This window comes from Notolepis coatsorum (assembly GCF_963971535.1).
Source record: "Notolepis coatsorum genome assembly, chromosome: 20".
In the NCBI taxonomy this organism is placed as follows: domain Eukaryota; kingdom Metazoa; phylum Chordata; class Actinopteri; order Aulopiformes; family Paralepididae; genus Notolepis; species Notolepis coatsorum.
The window spans coordinates 12,854,864-12,880,918 of NC_140184.1; the positions used below are offsets into that span (position 1 = coordinate 12,854,864).

General features: G+C 47.6%; 1 protein-coding gene across 1 annotated transcript in view; it reads left to right on the top strand.

The window, feature by feature from the left end:
* otog (otogelin) overlaps positions 1-26,055 on the top strand; it is a gene marked incomplete at both ends in the record, with an annotated part of 175,701 nt that overhangs the window by 33,591 nt on the left and 116,055 nt on the right. The window contains 5 exons of the mRNA XM_084337666.1: positions 11,702-11,810; positions 13,768-13,814; positions 14,795-14,940; positions 18,456-18,588; positions 24,294-24,471. Of these exons, the coding sequence (XP_084193792.1) occupies positions 11,702-11,810; positions 13,768-13,814; positions 14,795-14,940; positions 18,456-18,588; positions 24,294-24,471 (613 nt within the window). The remainder of the gene's footprint in view (positions 1-11,701; positions 11,811-13,767; positions 13,815-14,794; positions 14,941-18,455; positions 18,589-24,293; positions 24,472-26,055) is intronic.

Below are 26,055 nucleotides of genomic sequence, written 5' to 3' on the forward strand. Positions count from 1 at the left end.
TCGGCGTGGTTAGGGCACGGGACTGGTTCTGGTCGCGCTGGTCCAGGTCAGTTAACTCGTTGTCCGCCGGGGACGCAGATCTGCTGTTCTGGTACCCTGAGGGACCTGTGCTTTTTTCGGGGGGAAAAATGCCGGGTCGGCCCGGGTGTCACAGGGTTAGGCGTTATGGAGACCCTTTGTTGGGTACATGTTGTACTCTGCACTATCATAAAGGGGCTGGTTCTCCATTCTTTCGCTCCTCTCTCACGCATGGCGAAGAGGGGGCTGTTGGGGTGGTCTTCTGGACCTCCTCTGGTAACCCTGTGTGCTTCCCGAGCCGCCGGGCCTGGTCCGAAGTAATGTTTCGTTGAACCGTAGGCCTGGAATAACCCTTTTTGGAAACTGAAACACTTGTACTGTGTTTTGGAGTTTTTTCTTGAGGGGTTATAGGAACAACCACCGTATGTGGTACCAAGAGGGTGGTTGATTCCCTGGTGTGTTGGAGCAGAGTCGACTCCCAGGTTACCCGGTTGAGTGTGCCCCTGCACGTTCATGACATCTGCCAATCATGTCAGCCTCTACCCCTCTGGGTGTTTTTTTTTTTTGATGGAGGCTTTGTCATGGTGCGCAACAATGCCAGCATACGCCCCTTCCGCCGGGGTGCTGTTTTCAGTTGACCCCTTTGGCGCCTGTCTCGTCCGCAGTGCTCCAGGCTCGGTTCTACAGCCTGCTGCCTGGTTTCCCCGGTGCGCTGCCTGCTTCCGTTATGGTTAACCTTTTGAGTGCTTCAAAGTTACGGCCATGCTGACTGCCTGTGTTGCAGGGTCAGTGTGCCAGGCGGCGTACTAGTGGGGCGAAGGGCCCGCTTTTGGAGGGGCCCTGTCCGAATACGCTGGTGATGTGGGGGGCGGTGTCACTAAGTGACCGCCTGGTGAGGTCTTGATGCTTGGTGTCATTGACCTCTCCGGGCCCCCTTTTTCCAGGGGATCCAGTCCCTTCAGGGGGTCTGGGTCTTCCTTCGGGCTCCGCTGCTACGGCCTTGCCATGGGGTTGAGTTTGCTCTTGACTCCGTGATTTTGGGGGCAGTAACGAGGTTTGTTCCCTCTGTTCGTTCCCTGGTGGCATGCGGGTTGTGCGTGTGCGTAGTCTTGGGGTCAAGCCACGGTCTGCTCACCCTGTGCGTTGAGTTGCTCGAGTTCCTCTTCGCACGGTCGGATCCGTCTCCCTCCCGTCCTCCAATAGGGAGGGTATCCCTCCATTAGGGAGGGTCGGGGGGCTCGGTCCTCTCCGGTCTGATGGTTGTGGGGGGCCTCAGCGGGGTACATTTGTCGAGCTTCTGGCTTCCGTTCAGCTCCTGTTGTGCAGAATGACGCTGAGCGGAAACCAGTATGAAATAGAACGTAAGGTTATGTATATAACCAAGTTCTATGAATACTGGTGACGCTCAGCGTCAGGACGCCACTGCGGCCCTTGACCTCGCCTTGTGGTGAAAGTTTGGGAAGGAGGCGAGTAGGTGACCACACACCTGCTTATGAAGGTAAGCGGATAGGGGTGTGGCCAGACGGATGTTGGTATATAAAGGTACATTGTGGAGTTTTTTATTCAGTGCTGGGCACAAAGTGAGGTTAGTGCAGAATGACGCTGAGCGTCACCAGTATTCATAGAACTTGGTTATATACATAACCTTACGTTAACCTTTCACCACCACACTACAGAAGGTTAACCTTTCACTACCACACTACAGAATGTTAACCTTTCACTACCACACTACAGAAGGTTCTGTATCGTTAGTGGCTTAGCTTGGCATCGCCTTCTGCACTATCTCGCGTACGTGCACGCGTACTGAATAAACCACAAATGTACCTCTAATACCAGTATTAGTCTGACCACACCCCTCATCAGCTTACCTTCATAAGCAGGTGTGTGGTCACCTGCTCTCCTCCTTCTCGCTTTCACCACAAGGAAGAGGTGCCTCGGTAGATCCCCACACTTGACACCATGATGGAAGAAATTGGATTAGGAACAGCTTGGGAAACAAGGATACGTTGACATCATATCTTTATTTTCTCTCTCACTATTTTCGAGAAAATACGGCGATATTGTCTTCGTACTGGAGTGTCTAGAAGATGATGATCATTCTACAAACCCTCCACCGGTTTTCGTATTGGGAGCACGCCGCTGCATGCTTCTCAACTGCAGTTCCTTGCTGTGTTTGTTGGGGTGAAACCTGTCAGGCCACAGCTGAACTGTCGGACATGCCGCTGTTGTGAGGAGCGGTGCGTTCCAGGTTGGGTGAGTAGTGTTTGCTGGCGGGCTCCACTTGTCTGTTAGTGCTATGGGGGCTACTAGACAAAGTTTATGGAAACCGGCCCCAGGCTAGGGTCCTTTGTTTAGCCGTCTAGGCGACAGAAGGCCTTGGTCTGGCGACCATTATAGTTTTAACTAGTGGGCCGCGACCATTGACACTGGTGATCCCTGTGTGTTCTGGACGAGTGGATTCTCTCTGTCACCGTGTTAAGACCCCATCTTTCATATCCAAATGAGAGTATTCCTTCACGAGGGGATATGTGCATGTAATGTGCGATAGCGGCAGATTCATGTTCAAAGTCAGCTATACAGGCCAGTTGGTACTGTGCTGATTCCGCCGGACGTGTTAATGTCACCGTTGTGAAGCGGTGTTGACGTCTTGTTTTCTCTTTTCTCTTAAAAAGTGAGGAGGGTTCAGAACGGCGGCCTGTCTGGGTGAGTGTTATGTCATTGTTTACATGTTCATAGCTTACGGTTAGCCGGTCGGTGGCCTGGCGCGGGGTAGCTTGGCTTCTCGCGCGCCGCCGGGAGCTCGCTCCTGATCGCGTGCGTCGTAGATCGGCGTCTCGCGAGCGGAAGCGATAGCACCCGAACGGTTGGAGCAGCCGTTAGCTTGATGCTATTCTGTTGAACGTGCTTTGATTTTTAACATGTTTTACACTCTTGACCACGACGTCATCCTTGACAGGGGATGTTCGTCAACCCTGCCTGAGCCTAGACGGGGATTGCGTCAACAAAGAGGGCTGTGTCTACGGTGGCTTGTGACTGCACTTCGCTGATCTGCGTTCCGGGCAGGTACGGGGTTGGCCAGACCCTCATAACACGTCTTCTGGTTTTACCTTGCTAAATGTATTGTGAATGACGGTGTTTTTTCCCAAAACGTGTGTTGTTGCAATGCATTTGAGATACGTTGCGGGTTGTGTGTGAGCTGTTTTTGTCACTGGCAGTAGCTTCTCCGTGCAGGTCGTGATGTATTGATCTGGTTGTTGTGTGAGAAACATCATGGTGTTTATGTGTACCGTGTACTCACTACTAAGGCAACTAACCTATGAAGCTATGCTTGGTGACGAGTGAGTAAAAGAATGTTCTTTCTCAGACTGTAATGACAATGGACAGTGAGTTCACACATTAACAGGTTTTCCTGTTTTAACTGGCCGTATTGAGGGTAAAATAGGAGGATTGTGTTTTTCCCCCCCCGGTTCCCTGGGGACTTTATCACCTCCTATCAGACATGTTGTGCATTAATTGTGTCTTTTGTGTGGTAGGGATACGATGTAACTCTCAGCTTGATTGCTGCGGTTGTGCTAAATCTGCTGGAGAAACTTATTTCCTAAAGGGAAGTTGGTTTGGTTGCTGTCATGTGTGCTTGGCAAGGCCTGTGGTCGATACTAATCAAGAATGATGTATTCTCTCATTGTGATGATGATGGGTTGTGTGTGTCATGTGACCTACAACTGGGTTGTACTGGCCACAGAAGCACATGTGTATGTTGGACCGGGGTTCTTAGAGCCCTCTCTATTCTGTGTTTTTCCTTAGTAAAAATCAGATAGCAGGTTAGCTCGTGCGCTGTGTGGAGCTGTGAAACGCTTCATAGAGCTGACTATGACTGTGTCATATTCTCATTTTGTCGTTACGTCGTATCATGGGTGTGGGGTCGTAAAGGGGTGAACTGGTAACCTTTCCTCTCCCCATTGTTCTGTCGGTCAGGGGTACACCCTCTGTCCTTCAAGGTTCCCGTCACGTGGCGGTTCGGCACGTTACGGGGGGGGGGGGGGGGGGGGGGAGGGAGTTCCTGGTCCCACGGCCTGGTATATTGGGCGTGTGCACCGCAGGAATTCCCCCGCCATAGAGTACGTCACCGTGCGCGTCTCTGTTGGTAGGACTTCCGTGTGCTGTTCAGGTCCATGTGATGGATCTGTTTTCAGGGGGGGTGGTCAGGGCTCCTCCTCACCAAGCGCCTACTCAGGCCTTCTGTGAGTTCGGACTCCTTCTTCCATGTGATCCATGTGAGGAAGCCTCCATCAGAGTACAGAGCCTTCCTCCTCAGATTGTCAAAGTGAGTGGACCCTCTAGAAGGGTCCTTTTCTATTGTATGTATATTCGATTCAATTCGTTTATTGAGTGTGTATGGGTTCGGTGCCTCTTCCCCGGAGGCCCTAAAACCAGTTTTTTACATGGCTCAAGGTGCAATATATTCTTTTCAATCTGTACAGCTCGCGTGGGAAGTCTCTCTGGGGATCCCCGTCTCTTTCCTATGGGAGGGTGGTGGGATGTAAAAATGTGAACATTTTTTACCCCGGCTGTGTAGACTGGGATACATACTGTTGATGCTTCCTTCTTTCTATTCCAGAAGTGTTGGAGTTAGGGAGTGTCACACCCCTCTTGTCGTTCCCCTGGGCGCCTTGGGGATTCAATGACAGGTCTAAATAGCCTGTTCATTGATGGGGGTGTGTCCCGACGCACGTATAGTGCTAGCTCGCTGTAAACAGGCGATTGACTGGCACGCCTTAGTTGCTTGTGGTTGAAACAGCGTTTTTATAAAGCAACTGAGATGGGGGTTTTTCCTCTTCCGGCGACCACATCCCATGACCTGGGTGGGTTGTCGACGGATCCTCGTTCATGTCTGGGGGATGATGACGGGATGGATCTGAACATATGTAGTGGGGTCTCACGCCCTTGGGGTGGGCCACCAGGCGCGGTTCGTCCCGACGTCTGGGTGGCGCCTTCTTTTCATGTTAAGATCAACACGCATATCTGCCCTTCTCCTGGAGTAGGCATGTCGGCGTGGTTAGGGCACGGGACTGGTTCTGGTCACGCTGGTCCAGATCAGTTGAACCCGTTGTCCGCCGGGGATGCAGATCTGCTGTTCTGGTACCCTGAGGGACTTGGGCTTTTTTCAGGGGGAAAAATGCCAGGTCGGTCTGGGTGTCACAGGGTTAAGCGCTATGGAGACCCTGGTTGGGTATGTTTTTACTCAGCACTGTCGTCGTGGCTTACAGCCATGCCATTCTGTACGCGCTCGATCTCGTCGGATCTCGGCCGCTACACAGGTTGGTCCTGGTTAGTACTTGGTTGGGAGACCGCCGGGGAATACCAGGTACGGTGTGCTTAGGGGCTGGTTCTCCATTGTTTTTCGCTCCTCTCTCACGCATGGCGAAGAGGGGCCTGTGGGGGTGGTTTTTTGACCTCCTCTGGTGACCCTGTGCTTCCCGTACCGCCAGGCCCGGTCCGAAGTGATGTTTGCGACCCGTAGGCCTGGGTTAACCCTTTTTGGAAACTGAAACACTTGTACTGCGGTATAGCCGGTGTATACCCGCAGGTGTGTTTTGGAGTTTTTTCTTGAGGGGTTATAGGAACAACCACCGCATTGGGTAACACCGAGGTGGTTGATTCCCTGGTGTGTTGGGGCAGTGTCGACTCCCGGGTTCACCGGTTGAGGGTGCCCCTGCACGTTCATGACGTCTGCCAATCGTGTCAGCCTTCTCTGCCTCGACCCCTCTGGGTGGGGGTTGTTAAATGGAGGCTTGGTCATGCAACACCGCCAGCTTACGCTCCTTCCGCCGGGGCGGCTGTGTTCAGCTGTCCCCTCTGGCGCCTGTCTCGTCCGCAGTCTCCAGGCTAGGGTTAACAGCCTGTTGCCTGGTTTTTCCCCGGTGCGCTGCCTGCTTCCGTTGGTTAACCTTTTTTGTGTGCTTACGGCCATGCTGACTGCCTATTCTGCAGGGTCAGTGTGCCAGGCGGTGTACTATTGGGGGGACGGGGCCCGCTCGGCTTACTGGCCTGGTTGGTTCCGCCTGGGAATACCAGGTGCAGTAACTGAGGGGCCTTTGTCCGAATACGCTGGCGATGTGGGGGGCGGGGCACTACGTGCCCACCTGGTGGGGTCTTGATGCTGGCATCATGGACTTCTCCGGGCCCCCATTCCAGGGAGTCCAGTCCTTTTGGTGGGTCTGGGTCTTCCTTCGTGCTCCGCTGCTACGGCCTTGCCACGGGGTTGGGTTTGCCCTTGACCCCGTGATTCTGGGGGCAGTAACGAGGTTGTTCCTCCGTTCGTTCCCGGGTGGCATGCGGGTTGTGCGTGTGTGTAGTCGTGGGTCAAGCCACGGTCTGCTCACCCTGTGCGTTGAGTTGCTTGAGTGCCTCTTCGCACGGTCGGGTCCGTCGCCCTCCCGTGACGTCCCTAATAGGGGGGCTACCCTCCATTAGGGGGGGTCGGGGGGGCTCGGCCCTCCCTGTTCTGATGGTTTTGGGGGGCTGTCAGCGGGGTGTATTTGTCAGCCAAGTGGCTCCGCTTGGCCTCCCTTGTGCAGAAGGCGATGCCAAGCTAAGCCACTAACGATACAGAACGTTAGGTTATGACTATAACCAAGTTCTGTTAGTTAGGGGCGATGCTTGGCATCGGACGCCGCTGCAGCCCTTGTCCTCACCTTGTGGTGAAAGCTTGGGAAGGAGGAGAGCAGGTGACCACACACCTGCTTATGAAGGTAAGCTGATGAGGGGTGTGGTCAGACTAATACTGGTATTAGAGGTACATTTGTGGTTTATTCAGTACGCGTGCACGTACGCGAGATAGTGCAGAAGGCGATGCCAAGCATCGCCCCTAACTAACAGAACTTGGTTATAGTCATAACCTAACGTTAACCTTTCACTACCCCAGTACAAAGTGTTAACACGTTCACTACCACACTACAGAATGTTAACCCTTTCACTACCACACTACAGACGGTTAATCTTTCACTACCACACTACAGAATGTTAACTTTTCACTACCACACTACAGAAGGTTAACCCTTTCACTACCACACTACAGACGGTTAACCTTTCACTACCACACTACAGACGGTTAACCTTTCACTACCACACTACAGAAGGTTAACCCTTTCACTACCACCCTACAGAAGGTTAACCTTTCACTACCACACTTCAAAGGGTTAACCCTTTCAATACCACACTACAGAAGGTTAACCTTTCATTACCACACTTCAAAGGGTTAACCCTTTCACTACCACACTACAGACGGTTAACATTTCACTACCACACTACAGAAGGTTAACCTTTCACTACCACACTACAAAGGGTTAACACTTTCACTACCACACTACAGAAGGTTAATCCTTTCACTACCACACTACAGACGGTGAATTTTTCACTACCACACCACAGACGGTTAACCTTTCACTACCACACTACAGACGGTTAACATTTCACTACCACACTACAGAAGGTTAACCCTTTTACTACCACACTACAGATGGTTAACCTTTCACTACCACACTACAGAAGGTTAACCTTTCACTACCACACTACAGAATGTTAACCTTTCACTACCACACTACAGAAGGTTAACCTTTCACTACCCCAGTACAAAGTGTTAACACTTTCACTAGCACACTACAGAATGTTAACCCTTTCACTACCACACTACAGACGGTTAACCTTTCAATACCACACTACAGAAGGTTAACCCTTTCACTACCACACTACAGACGGTTAACCTTTCACTACCACACGACAGAAGGTTAACCCTTTCACTACCACACTACAGACGGTCAACATTTCACTACCACATTACAGAAGGTTAACCCTTTCACTACCACACTACAGAAGGTTAACCTTTCACTACCACACTTAAAAGGGTTAACCCTTTCACTACCACACTACAGAAGGTTAACCTTTAGGGCGGCTGGGTGGTGCGGCGGACTAAGCGCTCATCACCAACGCGAGAGACACTGGTATCAAATCCGGCTGTCAGCGTTGCCTCCGGCTTGGCCGGCCGTCATACTGGCTCAATTGGCAGAGTCAGTGGGAGGGAAGCCGGTGGGGTGGTATTCTGGTCGTTGTAAACAGCGACTCCTACAGGTCGGTCAGGGTGCCTGCACAGCGAGGGAGGGAGATGGTGAGGGTAGTGTGACCTCCCACACGTTACACCTCACCAATGAGAGTCCGCGCTGGCAGGTGAAAAGATGCTGCTGGCTGTCTCCTATGTCTCGGAGGAAGCATCTGATAGACTTCAGGGCTCCCTAGACCGACCAGTGGGGGGCACATGCAAGCAACGACCAGGAAGGGGAGGGGGGAATTGGCATAACGACTAAAATTGGGATGGGAGAAAAACACACAGAAAAACAGGAGGAGAAAAAGTGGATCAAAAAAAGAAGGTTAACCTTTCACTACCACACTTCAAAGGGTTAACCCTTTCACTACCACACTACAGAAGGTTAACCTTTCACTACCACACTACAAAGGGTTAACACGTTCACTACCACATTACAGAAGGTTAACCCTTTCACTACTAAACTACAAACGTGAATCTTTCACTACCACACTACAGACGGTTAACCTTTCACTACCACACTACATAAGGTTAACCCTTTCACTACCACACTACAGACAGTTAACCTTTCACTACCACACTACAGAAGGTTAACCCTTTCACTACCACACTACAGACAGTTAACCTTTCACTACCACACTACAGAAGGTTAACCTTTCACTACCACACTACAGAAAGTTAACCTTTCACTACCAGAAGAGTAGGGGGCTGATGGGACCACCGTGCCTAACACCTCGTGTAGGGGAATAGGTTCAGAGACTAATCTATTGGTTCTAACAGAAGATATGTTTAACTATACATATAAATATATTAAATAAATAGGGCCATTATATATGTTCAAACTCGTTTTTAGCATCTAATAACTAACTGGAACCTGCCTCTAACGTAATCTGGAAAACCCTCCGCATATTAACAGACAACCTGGGATGAAGATCTAGATGCACTATGGCTGGGACTACCTTCTCCAAACCAAGTGATCTAGATGCACTATGGCTGGCACTACCTTCTTCAAACCAAGCCCATTGATCTAGATGCACTATGGCTGGCACTACCTTCTCCAAACCAAGCCCATTGATCTAGATGCACTATGGCTGGCACTACCTTCTCCAAACCAAGCCCATTGATCTAGATGCACTATGGCTGACACTACCTTCTCCAAAACAAGTGCAAGTATCTTAGCCAGGATCTTATAATCACACTTTAACAGACTGGTTACCAACACCCAATAAATATTTTAATTACAGATACCCCAGTAATAACATTACAATTTAATTCAATACAATGCGTGCCTTCCTCCCGGTCACCAGCAACGACATGTATCAGTCAAATGCGCATCGCAACATTGACTGAATGGAATCCCTTTCTATTCACATAACTGAATTTGTGATGGAGCTTTGACAGCTACATGGGTGGTACAGTTCCAGTCTATTGCTCGATCCATCTCCAATATATCACGATGGACCGTGCCGGTGGCCAAAGACCTGAGGGTGGAGAGGACTTGAATGTGCATGGGGATGGAATTTGTGCGTTTTGTTCCACGCTCCAATTTGGGTCCCAAATTGCGGTACAAATCAAGGAGAATGTGTCTCGGGTAGCGGACTCTAGTTAATATTATGTTCTCTCAGCAAATAGACTGCCCTATCTCTGAAAACAGCTCCCCACGGAGCGCAGTCAGCGCACCCCGTAGTATTCCGATAACGCTATATAGATAAACCATTCTGCATTCATTCGGAAAGAAAGCCCTATTCCAAATGCTATTTATAGGGTTTGACAATAATTACACTACTGTCGCTATTTTACAATGAACTATAATGAATTACGGGTCATACAGAACATGTCAGTGTTGAAACTAATGCATGAAAGTCTGTCTCATGTTGCAGTCTTCATATTCTACCGCTTGGTGACATGTACGCATGGTCTGAGCTGTGTGTAGATATACGCAGAATGTCAAGCACACGTTCATTTAGATAAATCCCACACTTTGCATAGAAATTATCGTATGCACGGTTTACGCACATATCTGTGCATACGCAGCATTGGTAAATGAGGGCCCTTGTGTGTATAGTTAAGTTGGCTTTATATGTTCTTCCTGGTTACAATTCAGATCGCCAGTCGTTCACTGAACATTACCATGAGTACACCGTTGTGAAGAAACGTTTATCACTCCTGCCATATAGGATAAGTTAGTTTGCCGTTGATAGTATTACCTTGCCTTGTATTCTCGTTTGTATACCCTGTCATGTGCTTATGTAGCACAGTCGCCTGCCGTGTTTTGTTTTTGTGCTATGTTTTGTGTTTTCTCCCCCTTGTGCTATAATTAATCAATCCTTTAAAAATTATTACTCCAAACTTCCTGGTATAGTAAACAATGCAAATTAAGCAGAATTTGTGAATTGGTCATTTCAGCTTTCAGCCTCCCTGTGTTAGGGTTTGAAACCGACCTCAAACGCACGGCACAGACAGGTAGTTCAGAGTTAGCCAAATACTAGGGCGTATTTATTTACAGAGTCAAAAAGGAGTCAAGTAACAATCTTGAAACAAAGGGAGACTGCCTTCGGCAGAGTTATCTGCGGCTCTACAGATCCTCTTGGTGTTGGAGGTGGGGAAACGGTGTTGACGCCGTAACGGCTCTGCAGATACTCCCAGCTTCAACTCGAGGTGGAAAAGGAGAGAGAGAGATAGATCAATAACAGTCCCACATAACACAGAGGCAGTGCGGTTTCCTCCTCCCTTAGCTGAGTCCAGAACAAACAAAACGATATCTTCAGTGTTCTCCACAACACACAATTTAGCTGAGGGTCAGTGCAAACAAAAATGATAATCTTCAGTGTCTCTTCTAAACACACACTTCAGCTGAGTCCAGTGCAAGCAAAATGATAATCTTCAGTGTCTCCTTTAACACACAACTTAGCTGAGTCTAGTGCAAGCAAAAATAGAACTCTTCAGTGTTCTTCAAAACACACAAAACAGAATAGTCCAAAAAGGGGTTTGGTTCCAACTCACCAAAGCGCAAAACGTAAAGCGGGTAAACGAGGCGCAGCTCCAAACGGGGGGACAAGGTTCTCACCAGCGGCAATCCACAGATGTCCTGGAGGGAAAGTAGACGAGGCACAGCAACGGGGAACAACAGGCAGAAGCAGAAGTATTCAAAGCAGTAATACTCAAAACGACCCGACATCGAATGACAGAAGGTCCGAGTATATGAAGCCTCTGGAGCGCTGATTAGAACACACATCAGGTGCGTGATGGTAATTGATACTTGACCTAGAAGTGTGCGTTAGGCAACGAACCAATCATCACAGTACCTTAAGAAGCGTGTGGCGGGGAATGAACCAATCCTCACACCCTGGAGTCAGTTTGGTTGATATGGATATGCTTGATGCCCCGGTTACACAGACTGAGATCGAGACTGCAATCATAAAGATGACCAATATTACATCTCATATCTACTTACTGGACATGGCAGTCCATGGTTTAAGTTAATCCATTAAGTTAACCCATTCTGTGTCCTCCATTTTGGGATTGATTCTCTTGCCCATCCCTCAGTGAGTTCCTCTCTGTCTCTCACTTCTGTTAACTCCCCAGGTCTAATCTATGAGGAGGGGAGCTGTGTGAAGGCCTCAGAATGTCCCTGTGAATACCACGGCATGATCTACCCGTCTGGACAGACCGTCCAGGAGGAGTGTAACAACTGGTGAGAGGCATTCAACTCAGCCCCACGCTCTGTCAAATATCATACATATACTACTATCATACACATATAATACTATCATACATATAATACTATCATACACATATAATACTATCATACATATAATACTATCATACATATAATACTATCATGTCATGTTAGTGTGGTCATGTCAGTGATGTCAGTTTTTATGAGTTTTTATGAATGAACGTTGTATGGTCCGTTTTGTGTTTGTTTTATGTTAGGACTACGGGTGGAAATTAGCCCTGTGCTATTCCCGGCATAATTACGTCCTTATCATGCTGTGATGTTATGCATACACATGTAAATGATGTTCATTAATTTGCATTGTCCTTAATAAACAAATCTTAAATCTTATACACATTTAATACTATCATACATATAATACTATCATACATACATATAATACTATCATACATATAATACTATCACACATATAATACTATCATACATATAATACTATCATACATACATATAATACTATCATACATATAATATAATACTATAATACATATAATACCATCATACATATAATACTATCATACATATAATATAATACTATCATACATATAATACTATCATACATATAATACTATCATACTATCATACATATAATACTATCATACATATAATACTATCATACACATATAATACTATTATACATATAATACTATCATACATATAATACTATCATACATATAATACTATCATAATACTAGCATACACATATAATACTATCATACATATACTACTATCATACATATAATACTATCATAACTATAATGCTATCATACATATAATACTATCATAACTATAATGCTATCATACATATAATACTATCATACACATATAATACTATCATAACTATAATGCGATCATACATATATAATACTATCATACATATAATACTACCATACACATATAATACTATCATACATATAATACTATCATAATAATAATAATAATAATACAACTTTATTTGTATAACACTTTTCATACAGAAATTGCAGTTCAAAGTGTTTCAGAGCAGTAAAAGATACAGGCATAAGATGAGCATAAAGTGCAGACATATAAAACATCATTGGTTAGTGTTAAGACATATAAAGTGAGCATAACAAATAAAGCTAAGAGTAAAGACCTTAACCCTATCAAAACAACAGTCAAAGTGTATATAAAAAATTGTACCAATGTTTTTAAGATTTACCGAAAATAAGAATTTATCGGAAAAATGCTAATTATATCTCTTTTATCGGAAAACCGTGAGGAAATGACTAAATCCAGATTTAACACTGCCATTGAAAAGAGGAGCCTTTTCCCTATACATAGATGTATAATTTGGCCATAATAAGGTCAAGATTATAATTTATTACTGTATCTACAAATCCTCCTGTTTAATCATCTTCCCTTTATTCATTTGCTTAGATTTTGTAAACTTGATCTCAAGAAGGTGCTGAATGAGCTCAGTGAGCGAGCTTGGTTCCAGCCCAATTGTAACATGGTGTTATTCACCGGCACAGATACAAAAAAATAATCATAATTTATATTCTCCCTTTTTTCATTACAATTTACTCAAGCCTAGTAACAGACACAATATTTCTGACACTGGGAATACATACCCCCAGGTCCCTAGATGTTCCTAGATACCAGGAACATGCAAATTGACCTTGTAGAAGTGGAGCAATCTTCCATTTACTTAAGCATGTACCTTTAGGCGAAATTTCTGAAAATAGGGCTACAGCTTAACAGGTTAATGCGGGCCACTATAAATCAGATATGAGAACCTCTGCTGCTTTTAATCTTTGTTATCTCGGATCCAGAGATCCGGGGTTGGCCCGGCCAGCCATGAGCCCCATTTCTGTCAGTGATCCAGGGTGATTAGTGCAGCCTTTCATGTTCCATAGCCACCTGTGGACTTCTCTCCTTTCTCTCTCTGTTGCAGCACATGCGTGGGGGGAGTCTGGAACTGCACCGACCACAGCTGCCCAGGTTCAACTCTCTCACTTTAAGGACACGACATTGCATGGTTCACAAGAGTAATGGTTGTTTTGATTGTACAAGGAATCAAAATGGTGCTAAGTGTGTCAAAGGAGTCATTGCATTATGAATGTGTTGTTACCGTATTCTCTGAGCTAGTCCACTACGACGACGAGGACCAAGAGAAGTGGCGATGGTGGTAGGGAGGGACCCAAAACGAATCTGTACTTCAAAAGTGTGGTTTAGATATACATTTAAATCACAATAATAATAATAATGATAATAATGATAATAATAATACACACTTAACTAAATTAATGGTTCTTGATCTTTTTTTAAGGTCACAATTATTTCGTTTTTGATTTTAGATTAGATTAGATTAAAATGTATTGTCATTATACAGCACAAGTACAGTACAATGCACTGGTGGTCTAAACTGGGTACAAAATATACAAATGAGTACTACTGAGTGTAGTGCTAATCAGATGTATGTACAGAGTTGTAGTATAATATGTACAGTGATACAGGTGTAAAGACACTATGGTAGTATACAGTCATACTGGCCAGCAGCGTAACTAGTAAGAGTAGGATATGTACGAATGCAGATATAGTAAAGGACTATGTGCAGGTAAGTACAGACAGGTGTGGATAGATATATATATATGCGGTGAGAATAAAAATATATACTGTATATGGTATATACAGCAATATTGTACATGCTATCATACAGAGTATATGGGTAGACAGAGAAAGTAGTAGGTATAGGTATAAAAGAGTATAGGCAACAGTTCAGAGTCCTACACTACTTTTCTTTGATCTAAATTTAGTTGTTAACCCTTTCACTACCACACTACAGAAGGTTAACCGTCTGTAGTGTGGTGGTGAAAGGGTTAACCGTCTGTAATGTGGTAGTGAAAGGGTTAACCATTTGTTGTGTGGCAGTGAAAGGGTTAAATATATATGTATCTTGCTCCCTGTCCTCCCCTCCACAGGAGAGTGCTCTGTGACTGGAGACATGTATTTCCAGTCGTTTGACGGTCGGATTTACACCTTCCAAGCGACATGTCAGTACGTCTTGGCCAAGAGTGGTAACTCAGGGAAGTTCACCGTCACCGTCCAGAACTCCCCGTGTGGACCGGTGAGTCGTCAGAACTCTGTATCGAACACATACTGTCACCATCCAGAACCAGAACTCCCTGTGTGGACCGGCGCGTCGTCAGAACTCTGTATCGAACACATACTGTCACCATCCAGAACCAGAACTCCCCGTGTGGACCGGCGCATCAGAACTCTCTATCGAACACACACTGTGATCTTATCAGGTCATATTCAGTTGCTCAGGGAAGGACTGAGATGAGGACACAAGCATTTTTTCAACTGAGCCAATAATCTAAATATTCTAAAGAAATGTAAACTCCTCTCCCTATATTGGCTGAAAGGACACAGTCCTCAGCTCTTCGTCGTTTATCAGGGGTCATCCGACAACCTTTACAGCTTGATTGTTAATATCTCCGATTGTGCTCTTTTCTTGAGTTTAAACTATTTTGTCAGAGGACAGTGTTCTGTGACGGCACTCAAAACCCAGCGGTTAGGAGGATGTGCGGATGAACGGGTCCAGGGGGGAAGTGTGCTTGTGTGTTTTCCGATCAAACTCCGACAGATGAGACATGAAAAGGCGACAAAAGACCCCGATAGCTTCTTCTTCATCATCAAAGCCTCCAATTTCCCAGCAGCCTTTGAGCCGCTGACGCCCCGACTCAACGTACGGCCAAGTGGGGCCTCTGTATAAGATGTCACATGCATTCTAGCGAGGGGCCCCCGGACCAACGCCGACGGCCAATTCCCGCGGATTACCTTATCTGGGGTCCTGAGTGACGGAGTCCTGGACATGGCTTTGTAGTTTGGGGAGATGAAGAGAGGGAGGTGGAGGAGGAGGAGGAGGAGGTGGTGGAGAGAGAGGAGACGATGCCAGAAAACCCTGGAGGTGGACGATGGGAAGAGTAGGAGGAGGAGAGGGGGGGGGAGGAGGCGAAGCGGGGGCCCTCAAACTTCTCAGCTGTGGGGGCTGTGGCGCCATTTATGAAAGGGACGATTCATGGAGGCAGATCGCTTACTGTCAGCCACACGCAGGCTTGCTAACTTAAGAAGCCGGGTCCTGCAGAAAGAAAGAACCCTAACCAACAAACCAAACATCCACTCAACAGAGGTCTTACAGTGCATATATTTCAAAAAGCAAGTTCCTTTGAAGAGGAAATTGTACTTTTCTTTTTTATTGTAACCCCTCCCTCACGTTCCTCTTTCTCCTCTCATTATTCCATATTCCACCTCGGCCGCTTCATAACAACGCTAGCTAACAGTATCGTCCCCACGAAGACGGTTCGGGTTTTTCCGAACCAGAAACCGTGGGTTGACAACTCCATCCGTGAAGCCCTGAATGCTCATACCGCTGCTTACAACTTGGGCCGTGCATCTCGAAATATGGACGAGTATAAGGCAACAGCTTACAGCTTGCGCAAAGAACTGAAAACTGCCAAAAAAAGATATGCAAACAAGATGGAGGCACAGATGGCCCAAAATGACACAGGAGACTTATGGCATGGACTACGAACGATAACTGATATAAGGTCAGCCCCTCCTCAATCGGGAGTGCCGATGGCTCCCTTGCGAACTATCTGAACTCCTTTTACGCAAGATTTGGGGCGAACAGTGGCGACGTTAGCTCACCGGCTAGCTCACTGGCACGCTGGTTGTCGGGGAGGGGAGGGGGTCCTCCGCGGGGGAGGAGCACACTCTCTCATTGACGGAACACAGCGTGAGGAGAGCGTTTTTGGGGGAAACACTGGGAAAGCTGCAGGCCCAGATGGGATAACAGGATGAATACTTAAGTCCTGTGCCAATCAACTGGTCCCAGTGTTCACCACTATATTCAACCTATCACTGGCCGAGTCCACGGTCCCTGCCTGCTTCAAGGTGTCCACTATAATCACTGTACCAAAAAACTCCTCCCCAGCAGGCATAAATGACTACAGACCGGTGGCACTCACCTCTGTGGTCATGAAATGCTTTGAGAGGCTGGTCAAGGATTACATCTGTGCCTCCCTCCCTAGTACCATGGACCCATTGCAGTTTGCATACAGGACAAACAGGTCCACTGACGACGCGGTCTCCCAGGTACTGCACAACACCCTTTCTCACCTTGACAGTCAGAAGGGGGGCTATGTGAGATTGCTGTTCATTGACTATAGTTCAACTTTCAACACCATAGTCCCCACCAGACTGGTTGACAAGCTGATTGAGCTGGGTCTGAACACCGCCCTGAGCGCCTGGATCCTGGACTTTCTGACCGACAGGCCCCAGGCGGTCAGGGTGGGTGGACACACCTCCAACTCAATCACCCTGAGCATCGGGTCCCCCCAGGGCTGTGTTCTCAGCCCCCTGCTGTATTCATTGTACACACATGACTGTGTGGCCAGGTTCAGCTCCAACTCCATAGTGAAGTTTGCAGACGACACAGTGGTGGTGGGGCTGATCTCTAACAATGACGAGAAGGCCTACCGGGAGGAGGTTGATGTACTGGCACGCTGGTGCCGGGATAACAGCCTACTCCTGAACATTGGTAAAACCAAGGAGCTGATCGTGGATTTTAGGAGAATACAGCTGGGGGGACACAAGCTACTGTGGATAAATGGGGCTACCGTAGACAGGGTGAGCAGTTTTAAGTACCTGGGAGTCCACATCACAGAGGACCTGACATGGACAACTCACATAGACACTGTGGTAAAAAAGGCGAAACAGCGCCTCTACCACCTGAGACAACTAAGTAAGTTCAGAGTATCAGGGAAGATACTTCATTCCTTCTATTACGGGGCTGTAGAGAGCATCTGGGACTGACTGACTGGGAACATCACTGCCTGGTTTGGAAACAGCATGGCCCAGGACAGGAATGCCCTACAGAGAGTGGTGCGCTCAGAAGAGCGTACTACGGGTATTGCACTACCACCCCTGCAGGACTTATACAATAAGAGGTGCAAATCCAGAGCCTGCAGAATAATGAAGGACCTTCACCACCCCAACAACAGCCTGTTCAAGCTGCTGCGGTCAGGCAAGCGCCTCAGCATATATGTAACAAGAACAGAGAGACTAAGGCTCAGCTTCTTCCGTCAGGCCATCAGAACACTGAACACTGATCTCTCCACACACAAGCACACATGAACACACACACACAACACAATATTCTGCACTCGCTCACACATAAACGCACCATAGGTCACTTTAAACACACAAGAAAAGGACACTTTAAAGGAAGGTAAAAAAGGACACTTTAAGAAAATAACTTGTGATTATTGCATAGTATAGTTAGTAACAGCAAGTACAGCATAGGGACATAGAAGTAAAAACTGTATATTGTATAGTAGTGTACATAGGACCCAGTGCCTTTAAGTGATTTATTAACATGTCTATTTTATCATGTCTATTCCACTTATTTTATTACTATTTACTATTATTACTGTTGTATGTTTGCACAATCGTAGCGGGCATGACATCATCTGTATACCTGGGAGCGCTGCGAGCAGGAGGAACGCCAGGGTTTTGCTTTTTAATCCGACCATCTAGTCTCATCTTCCGTTCCGTCTCGTTGTGTCTCACTTGCAGAATTTGGACGGGGCGTGCATCCAATCAGTGAGCCTGGTCATCGACGAGGACCCGAGGACGGAGATCACAATGAGTCACCTGGGAGAGGTCTACATGGCGGGGCAGTACCGCATCTCCCTTCCCTATTCAGACGGTAGCCCGCCTCCCCACCCCCCCTACACACGCATACAATATCATCTACATTGTTCACAACAAACACCAGTGTTCTCTCCGAAGGGTCTGAAGGACGTATTGAATGACCGCTGTTGTTTTGAGCAGAGATCTTCACAATATACCGGCCTCTACTCTCGGAACACTGTGTTAAATGCGTGCATTGTGTTGTTAGTGTTTTCGTCCCTGTGACTTTCCCATGCGAGAGTAAACACCTCGATGTGGTTGAATTGTGTGAAGTATGTCAGGTAGCTCAGATATCTTACCTTTCTTTCCATTATTACATGTTTACAAATACTTCATACCCTATCAAAAGACACTCGCTATCATACATTATGCAAGGTCCTGACTGAATTTGGTCGTTAAAGAACCCAGGTGACTCGTAAAGAGTAGGGGGTTCCCCGACGTTCCTGGCCAAATTCCCAATCAGGTCTCTGACATCAAGGCCACCTGATCATCCCTTCCCCTTAATTGACTGATATCAATCCCTGTCTCCTGAGCCGTTCAGCCATTGTGTAGTGTGATGTGTGCCGGGTGCCATTGTATGGCAGCCATTGAGCCTGCATAGCCCAAGGTTGGGTGCTACCAGTGGTGGTGAAGGAGGCAATTTCCACCCTACATTGTAAAGTGCTTTGAGTGTCTAGAAAAGCGCAATATAAATGCAATTAATTATTATTATTATTATTATTAGTTAGTCTGTTAGTTTGTAATAAAAAAAATATGGAAGATATAAAACTTGGTTTAAAGGGGCACGTCACCAAAAGACAATGCTGATGTATTTTGCATAATTATAATCTCACACACATCCCAAACTGATTTAGCTCACATTAATAACATTTTTCCAATTATTGAGAGTTAACGGGCACTTGAAAAACATAATCTCACACATATCCCAAGGCTCTAAAAAATTCTTTACACGTTCATTTAGTTTGACAGTTAGTGAGAGTAAATGAGTTTGAAAATAGCCACCAGTGATGTCATCAGGGACACTGAATCCTTGTGTTGTGTTGATTACAGGTCAATGAAATGATGTAGATGGAAAGATTGCAATCCCTATTGCGATCTTCATCTCTATTTTTTCCATCTACCTCATTTCATTAACATAACACTGTTACGGTGTGGGGGTGGTGTGGAACCCAAACGCAGGACAGAGACTTGAGAGAGAGCAGGCAGGAGTTCAAAGTACTTTACTTGAAAAATGGATGAACAAAAAGGCACAGCAAAGCTGGCAGCGAGCAGAGTACAAAAAGCAAGAACTAAGACCTCAGCAGAGCTGGCAGGGAAAAGGGTACAAAACTATCTGTTAATACAATTTTCATTCAATCAATCACTGCGCATGTGATTGATTGAATGAAAATTGTATTAACAGATTGCAGAATGGGTACAATACAGTACGGCTCAATACACACAATTGTTAAGGGGATGCAGACCAGAGAAAGACTTTCGTCTTGTTTACATCAGGGTCCCCCATTTTCAATTCATAATGAATTGTAAGTAAGGGTGCAATTAGCACCGTGCAATCCATTCTTTGTGGATCTAGCCCTTACTATTTAACAGGATACAAACGAACGACAGGATACCATGAACTGAGACAGAGTAGCAACCGGGAATGACAGAATACAGGAAACAGAATAATGAACCCACAAGGAAGACAGGGGGGAGCACACATATATACTAGGGATGTCCCGATCGCCTTTTTTTGCCCCCGATCCGATCCCGATCATGTGATTTTAAATATCTACCGATTCCGATCGTTCCCGATCCGATCTTTCACATTAGTAATCAATTTTGACGCATTTGTGTCAGAAACTGGCGGAGCAAGAAGCCCCTCTGTTGCCTATAGTCCGGGGCGCGAGCGCGGCGGCTCTTGTTATTTACATTCATATGTGCTTCATATGAGAAATATTAAAAGTTTCAATTTATGTTTGCACATTAGTATACATTCAGTGTTCGACTTACGTAATGATTAGCTCCATTCTGGTCTGAAACGCCGACGATAATCCTCAGTCACACAGCAAATAATTGCCGTTATCTGAAAAGTTAGTCTGAAAACTCCGCCTCCTGCTGCTTCATGAGTTTTTCCTCCACGCGAAATGTCCTCCTTGCAAACATTGCAATTGCTGTTGGACTGGCTTGACTTTCTATTTTAAAATGCTTAGTTACAAACCTCTAGCAGCTGCTCAAGTCAGTGGATAACGTTTCGGGGAGCAACGTGTTGTTGTGATGTGAGCGTCTAAAATTAAAGGGAAAGTGTTTGTTGCAACGGTGTAAATTAAAGGGGATGTGTTTGTTGTGGACAATTATTCTGCTCTGTGTGACAATAAATACATTAATGATATATTATATGTAATTTAAAACCAAAACTAAGGCCTCCGTATGAGTTTAAGACGTGAACATGGTCATGTTTGTTGAAAAATAAAAATAAAAAAAAATCTTTTTTTGACTGCCGATTTTTATTTTTTTTTTTTGATCCACTTTTTCTCCCATTTTTCTATATTTTCTCCCATCCCAATTTCGTATCATCCAATTCAACCCTCCCCTGTCACGAACGCTGTTTCTTGCCTCCCACAAGCCGGCTGCAATGTGGACTAAGTCATACATAGCACAAGTCCCCTCCGGTACTTGAGGTAACAGCAGTCGCATCTTTTCACCTGCGCAGCTCGACCTCTCAGTGTCGAGGAGTAACGCGTGGGAGGCTCACGCTGCCCCCGACACTTCCTGATTCTACTGCGCAGGCGCACCAACCGACTTGTAGGAGTCGCTTGTTCACAACGTTCGATCCCCACCCTTCAGTTTTTCCCTCCCCGTAATACGGCCAATGTGTATTACTGCGGACGACCAGCCAAACTGAAAAACAATGTGGAGAGCTGGATTCGAACACGCGAATCCTAGCGTCTCCACACTGGTGGCGAGTGCCTTAGACCACTACACCACCTAGCCGCCTGACTGCCGATTTTTATTAAAAAAGATTCCCGATCCCGATCCTCTGAAAAGCACGTGATCGGCGCCAATCCCGATCACGTGATCGGATCGGGACATCCCTAATATATACACACACTGATTGGACGAGGGACACCTGAGGGGAACCACAGACAGACTACAGTGACATGACACTAAATACAAGACAGGACTGATAACAAATACACACACACACTGGAGACATCACACTAGACCAGACAAGGGAACACAGCAGGTAACAGGAACACAGGAATGGACAACATGACGGGGAGTACACTAAGGATTACAGACAGACTGATAAGACACAACTGACACAAATTAATGGCAAGCAAGGCCCATAAGACCGCCCGGGAACGGGCAAGGTGGGGGGCTGGGCCCCCCGGAAAAAACTGGGGGACGAGACCAGGACGAAGGGGGCGAGGACAAGGTGATCTGGAGCAGGGGGGCGGAGAAAAGAACCCAGGAGGGGCATAGGAGAAGGGGGACTGGGGAACAGGACCGGAGAGGGGTCTGGAGAAGGGATAACGGGACACAGGATCAGTGGGACTGGGAACGGCGACAGAGGGCCGACGAGGGGGACGAGGGAGGCCGGAGCTGGGAGGCGGAGACAACAACCCAGGAGGGGCATAGGAAAAGGGGGACTGGGGAACAGGACCAGAGGGGGGTCTGGTGAGGGGAGAACAGGGCACAGGATCAGTGGGACTGGGGCCGGGTACGGAGGGCCGACGAGGGGAGCGAGGGGGACTGGAGCAGGGGGGTGGAGACAATAGCCTAGGAGTAGGACCTGGGACCGGGGTCCCCCCGGAAGCGGGGCCCGGCGTCTCCTCTTGGGACTGTGGCGTCGGGAACCCTGTCTTGTCCTGGGGGCTCCATGGTAGACCAGACCAGCTCCCTCCCATGGCGACGCATGGATTCCAGGAAACTCTCCTTGAAGCTCTATGCCAGCAGGAGCTGTGCTAGCCCTCAAGGCTACGCTAGCTAGAAAAGTAGTCCTAGCAGTAGGGACCAAAGTGACCACACTGAGTGTGGCTCTGGTAATGGGGGATAAGCTAGCCTTAGGAGTCTTGCTAGCTACAGAGGCTCTGCTAGCTGCCGGGGCTACGCTAGCAGGGGATTCCTTACTAGCTGTAGGGGCTAAGCTACGTGCAGGAGCAGTACTAGCTGCAGATACTCTGCTAGCAGTGGGGGGTGTGCTAGCTGTAGGGGCTACACTAGCATAGGGCTAAGGTGATAGCTGTAGAGACAGGGCTAAGGTGCTAGCTGTAGGGGTTACACTAGCAGGAGAGGCTAAGGTGCTAGTTGTAGGGGTTACACTAGCAGAGGGGGCTAAGGTGCTAGCTGTAGGAGTTACACTAGCAGGAGGGGCTAAGATTCTAGCTGTACGGGTTACACTAGCAGAGGGGGCTAAGGTGCTAGCTGTAGGAGTTACACTAGCAGGAGGGGCTAAGATGCTAGCTGTAGGAGTTACACTAGCAGGAGGGGCTAAGATGCTAGCTGTAGGAGTTACACTAGCAGGAGGGGCTAAGATGCTAGCTGTACGGGTTACACTAGCAGGAGGGGCTAAGATGCTAGCTGTAGGGGTTACACTAGCAGGAGGGGCTAAGATGCTAGCTGTAGGGGTTACACTAGCAGAGGGGGCTAAGGTGTTAGCTATAGAGGCTAAACTAACAGAGAGGGCTAAGGTGCTAGCTGTAGATGTTCGGTGAAGTGGTCCCTTAATGAGTTTGAATAATGTGATGTCACCGGCCGGGTGACACCGAATCCTTGTGTTGTGTTAATCAATGAAATGGACATGAATATCAATCCCTATTGCTGTCCATCTCCACCACTCTTAGCAGCTAGCTAACATGCTAACACTGATGGACAGGTATAGAAACCTTTCCAAGTGCCTTGTGAAGAAAAATAACCAGTTCAAGTTTAAAAATGCAACATATAACGTATGACGTATATCATGCCAGTTAGGGTACCTATGTATAATGCACCTGCGTATACTGTATACTTTACTTATTCATAGTATATATTCAGATTCTAAGTGTTTATTGCCCATATTTATTGTAACGTATAATATACTGTAACTGATACACGATCTGCACCTTTGATTATACTGTTCACTTGCTCATATTCTTATATTCAGAGTTAATTATTTACACTGCTTATCAAAATGTTTTATTGTTTATTATTATTTATTTATTGCTAGGGATGTTCGATGTTGTCTTTTTTACGGATATCCGATATACCCATATTGTCCAACTCTTAATTTCCGATACCATATCAACCGATACCGATATATGCAGGGTTCCCCCCCCCCCCCCAAAACACAACATTATGCATACTTTTCACAATAAATAAAATAAGAATTTGTTCTTACTTGCTTGCCTGGGTAAATAAAGGTTAAATAAATGTAAAAAAAATAAAATCTTAAAAAAATAAACGATACCGATCATTTCCGATATTACATTTTAATGCCAATATCGGTAGGCCGATAATATCGGTAGGCCGATAATATCGGACATCCCTATTTATTGCCTATGTCTTCTACTATTACCATGCCCATTACCATGTACAGGTACCTCCCCTCCCCCCTCCTGCTATGACGCCTGGATTTCCCCAAGGGGATCAATAAAGGAATATCTTATCTTAAAATGTTATGGTAGCCCTTTACAGAACGAAATGTCTCTTATTTTTTCACCATTCCACTAACACAAGGCCCCCCCCCTCCCTCCCCCCCAGACGCGTTCCACATCGAGGAGCTGTCCTCCATGTTCCTGCAGGTGCGGACCTCCCTGGGGCTGCGGCTGCAGTACAGCTGGCGGGAGTTCCGTCTCTACCTGCAGGTGGACGAGCGGTGGAAGGACGACACGGTGGGCCTCTGTGGCACCTTCAATGGCAACATTCAGGACGACTTCCTGTAAGTGTGTCTGCGTGACCCTTGACCTCTCCCTCTACCGTTCTTCTCCCAACAACCCTGTCTCGGAGCTGGCGCCAATGGGGGGGGGGGGGGGGGGTAGAGAGAACCGAAGGTATCCAGGAGAGAGAGAGAGAGTGCCGAAGGTATCCAGGAGAGAGAGGGGAGAGAGAGAGAGAGAGAGAGAGAGAGAGAGCCAAATGTATCCAGGAGAGGGAGAGGAGAGGGACAGGGACAGGGAGAGAGGGAGAGGGAGAGTGAGAGAGAGAGAGTGCCGAAGGTATCCAGGAGAGAGAGGGAGAGAGAGAGAGAGAGAGATAGAGAGAGAGAGAGAGAGAGAGAGAGAGAGAGAGAGCCAAATGTATCCAGGAGAGGGAGAGGGAGAGGGAGAGGGAGAGGGAGAGTGAGAGAGAGAGTGCCGAAGGTATCCAGGAGAGGGAGAGGGAGAGGGAAGGGACAGGGAGCAGGGAGAGGGAGAGAGTGAGAGAGAGAGTGCCGAAGGTATCCAGGAGAGAGAGGGGAGAGAGAGAGAGAGAGAGAGAGAGAGAGAGAGAGAGAGCCAAATGTATCCAGGAGAGGGGAGAGGGAGAGGAGAGGAGAGGGACAGGAAGGGAGCAGGGGAGAGGCAGACAGCAGAGTGAGAGAGAGAGTGCCGAAGGTATCCAGGAGAGAGAGGGAGAGAGAGAGAGCGAGAGGAGAGAGAGGGAGAGGGAGAGGGAGAGAGAGAGAGAGAGTGCCGAAGGTATCCAGGAGAGAGAGGGAGGGAGAGGGAGAGGGAGAGGGAGAGAGGGAGAGGAGAGAGAGAGAGAGAGCGAAGGTATCCAGGAGAGGGAAAGGGAGAGGTAGAGAGGGAGAGGGAGAGAGAGAGAGAGAGCCGAAGGTATCCAGGAGAGGAGAGGGAGAGGGAGAGGGAAGAGAGGGAGAGGGAAGAGGGAGAGAGAGAGCCGAAGGTATCCAGGAGAGGGAAAGGGAGAGGTAAGAGAGGGAGAGGGAGAGAGAGAGAGAGCCGAAGGTATCCAGGAGAGGGAGAGGGAGAGGGAGAGGGAGAGGGAGAGGGAGAGGGAGAGAGGGAGAGGGAGAGGGAAAGGGAGAGGGAGAGAGAGAGAGCCGAAGGTATCCATGAGAGGGAGAGGGAGAGGGAGAGGGAGAGGGAAGGGAGAGGAGGAGAGGGAGAGAGAGAAGGAGAGAGAGAGAGGGGGGGAGAGAGAGAGGGACAGGAGAGGGAGAGAGGGAGGAGAGGAGAGAGAGAGAGAGGGGGGAGAGAGAGCCGAAGGTATCCAGGAGAGAGAGAGAATGGGAGAGAGAGAGGACAGGGAGAGGAGAGGGACGGAGAGGGAGAGGAGAGAGAGAGGGGGGGGGAGAGGAGAGGAGAGAGGGAGAGAGAGAGAGAGAGAGAGGGGGGGGAGAGAGAGCCGAAGGTATCCAGGAGAGAGAGAGAGAGAATGGGAGAGAGAGAGGGAGAGAGAGACGGAGAGGGACAGGGGAGAGGGAGAGGGACAGGGAGAGAGGGAGAGGGGACAGGGAGAGGGAGAGGGACAGGGAGAGAGAGAGAGAGAGAGGGGGGGGGAGAGCGAGCCGAAGGTATCC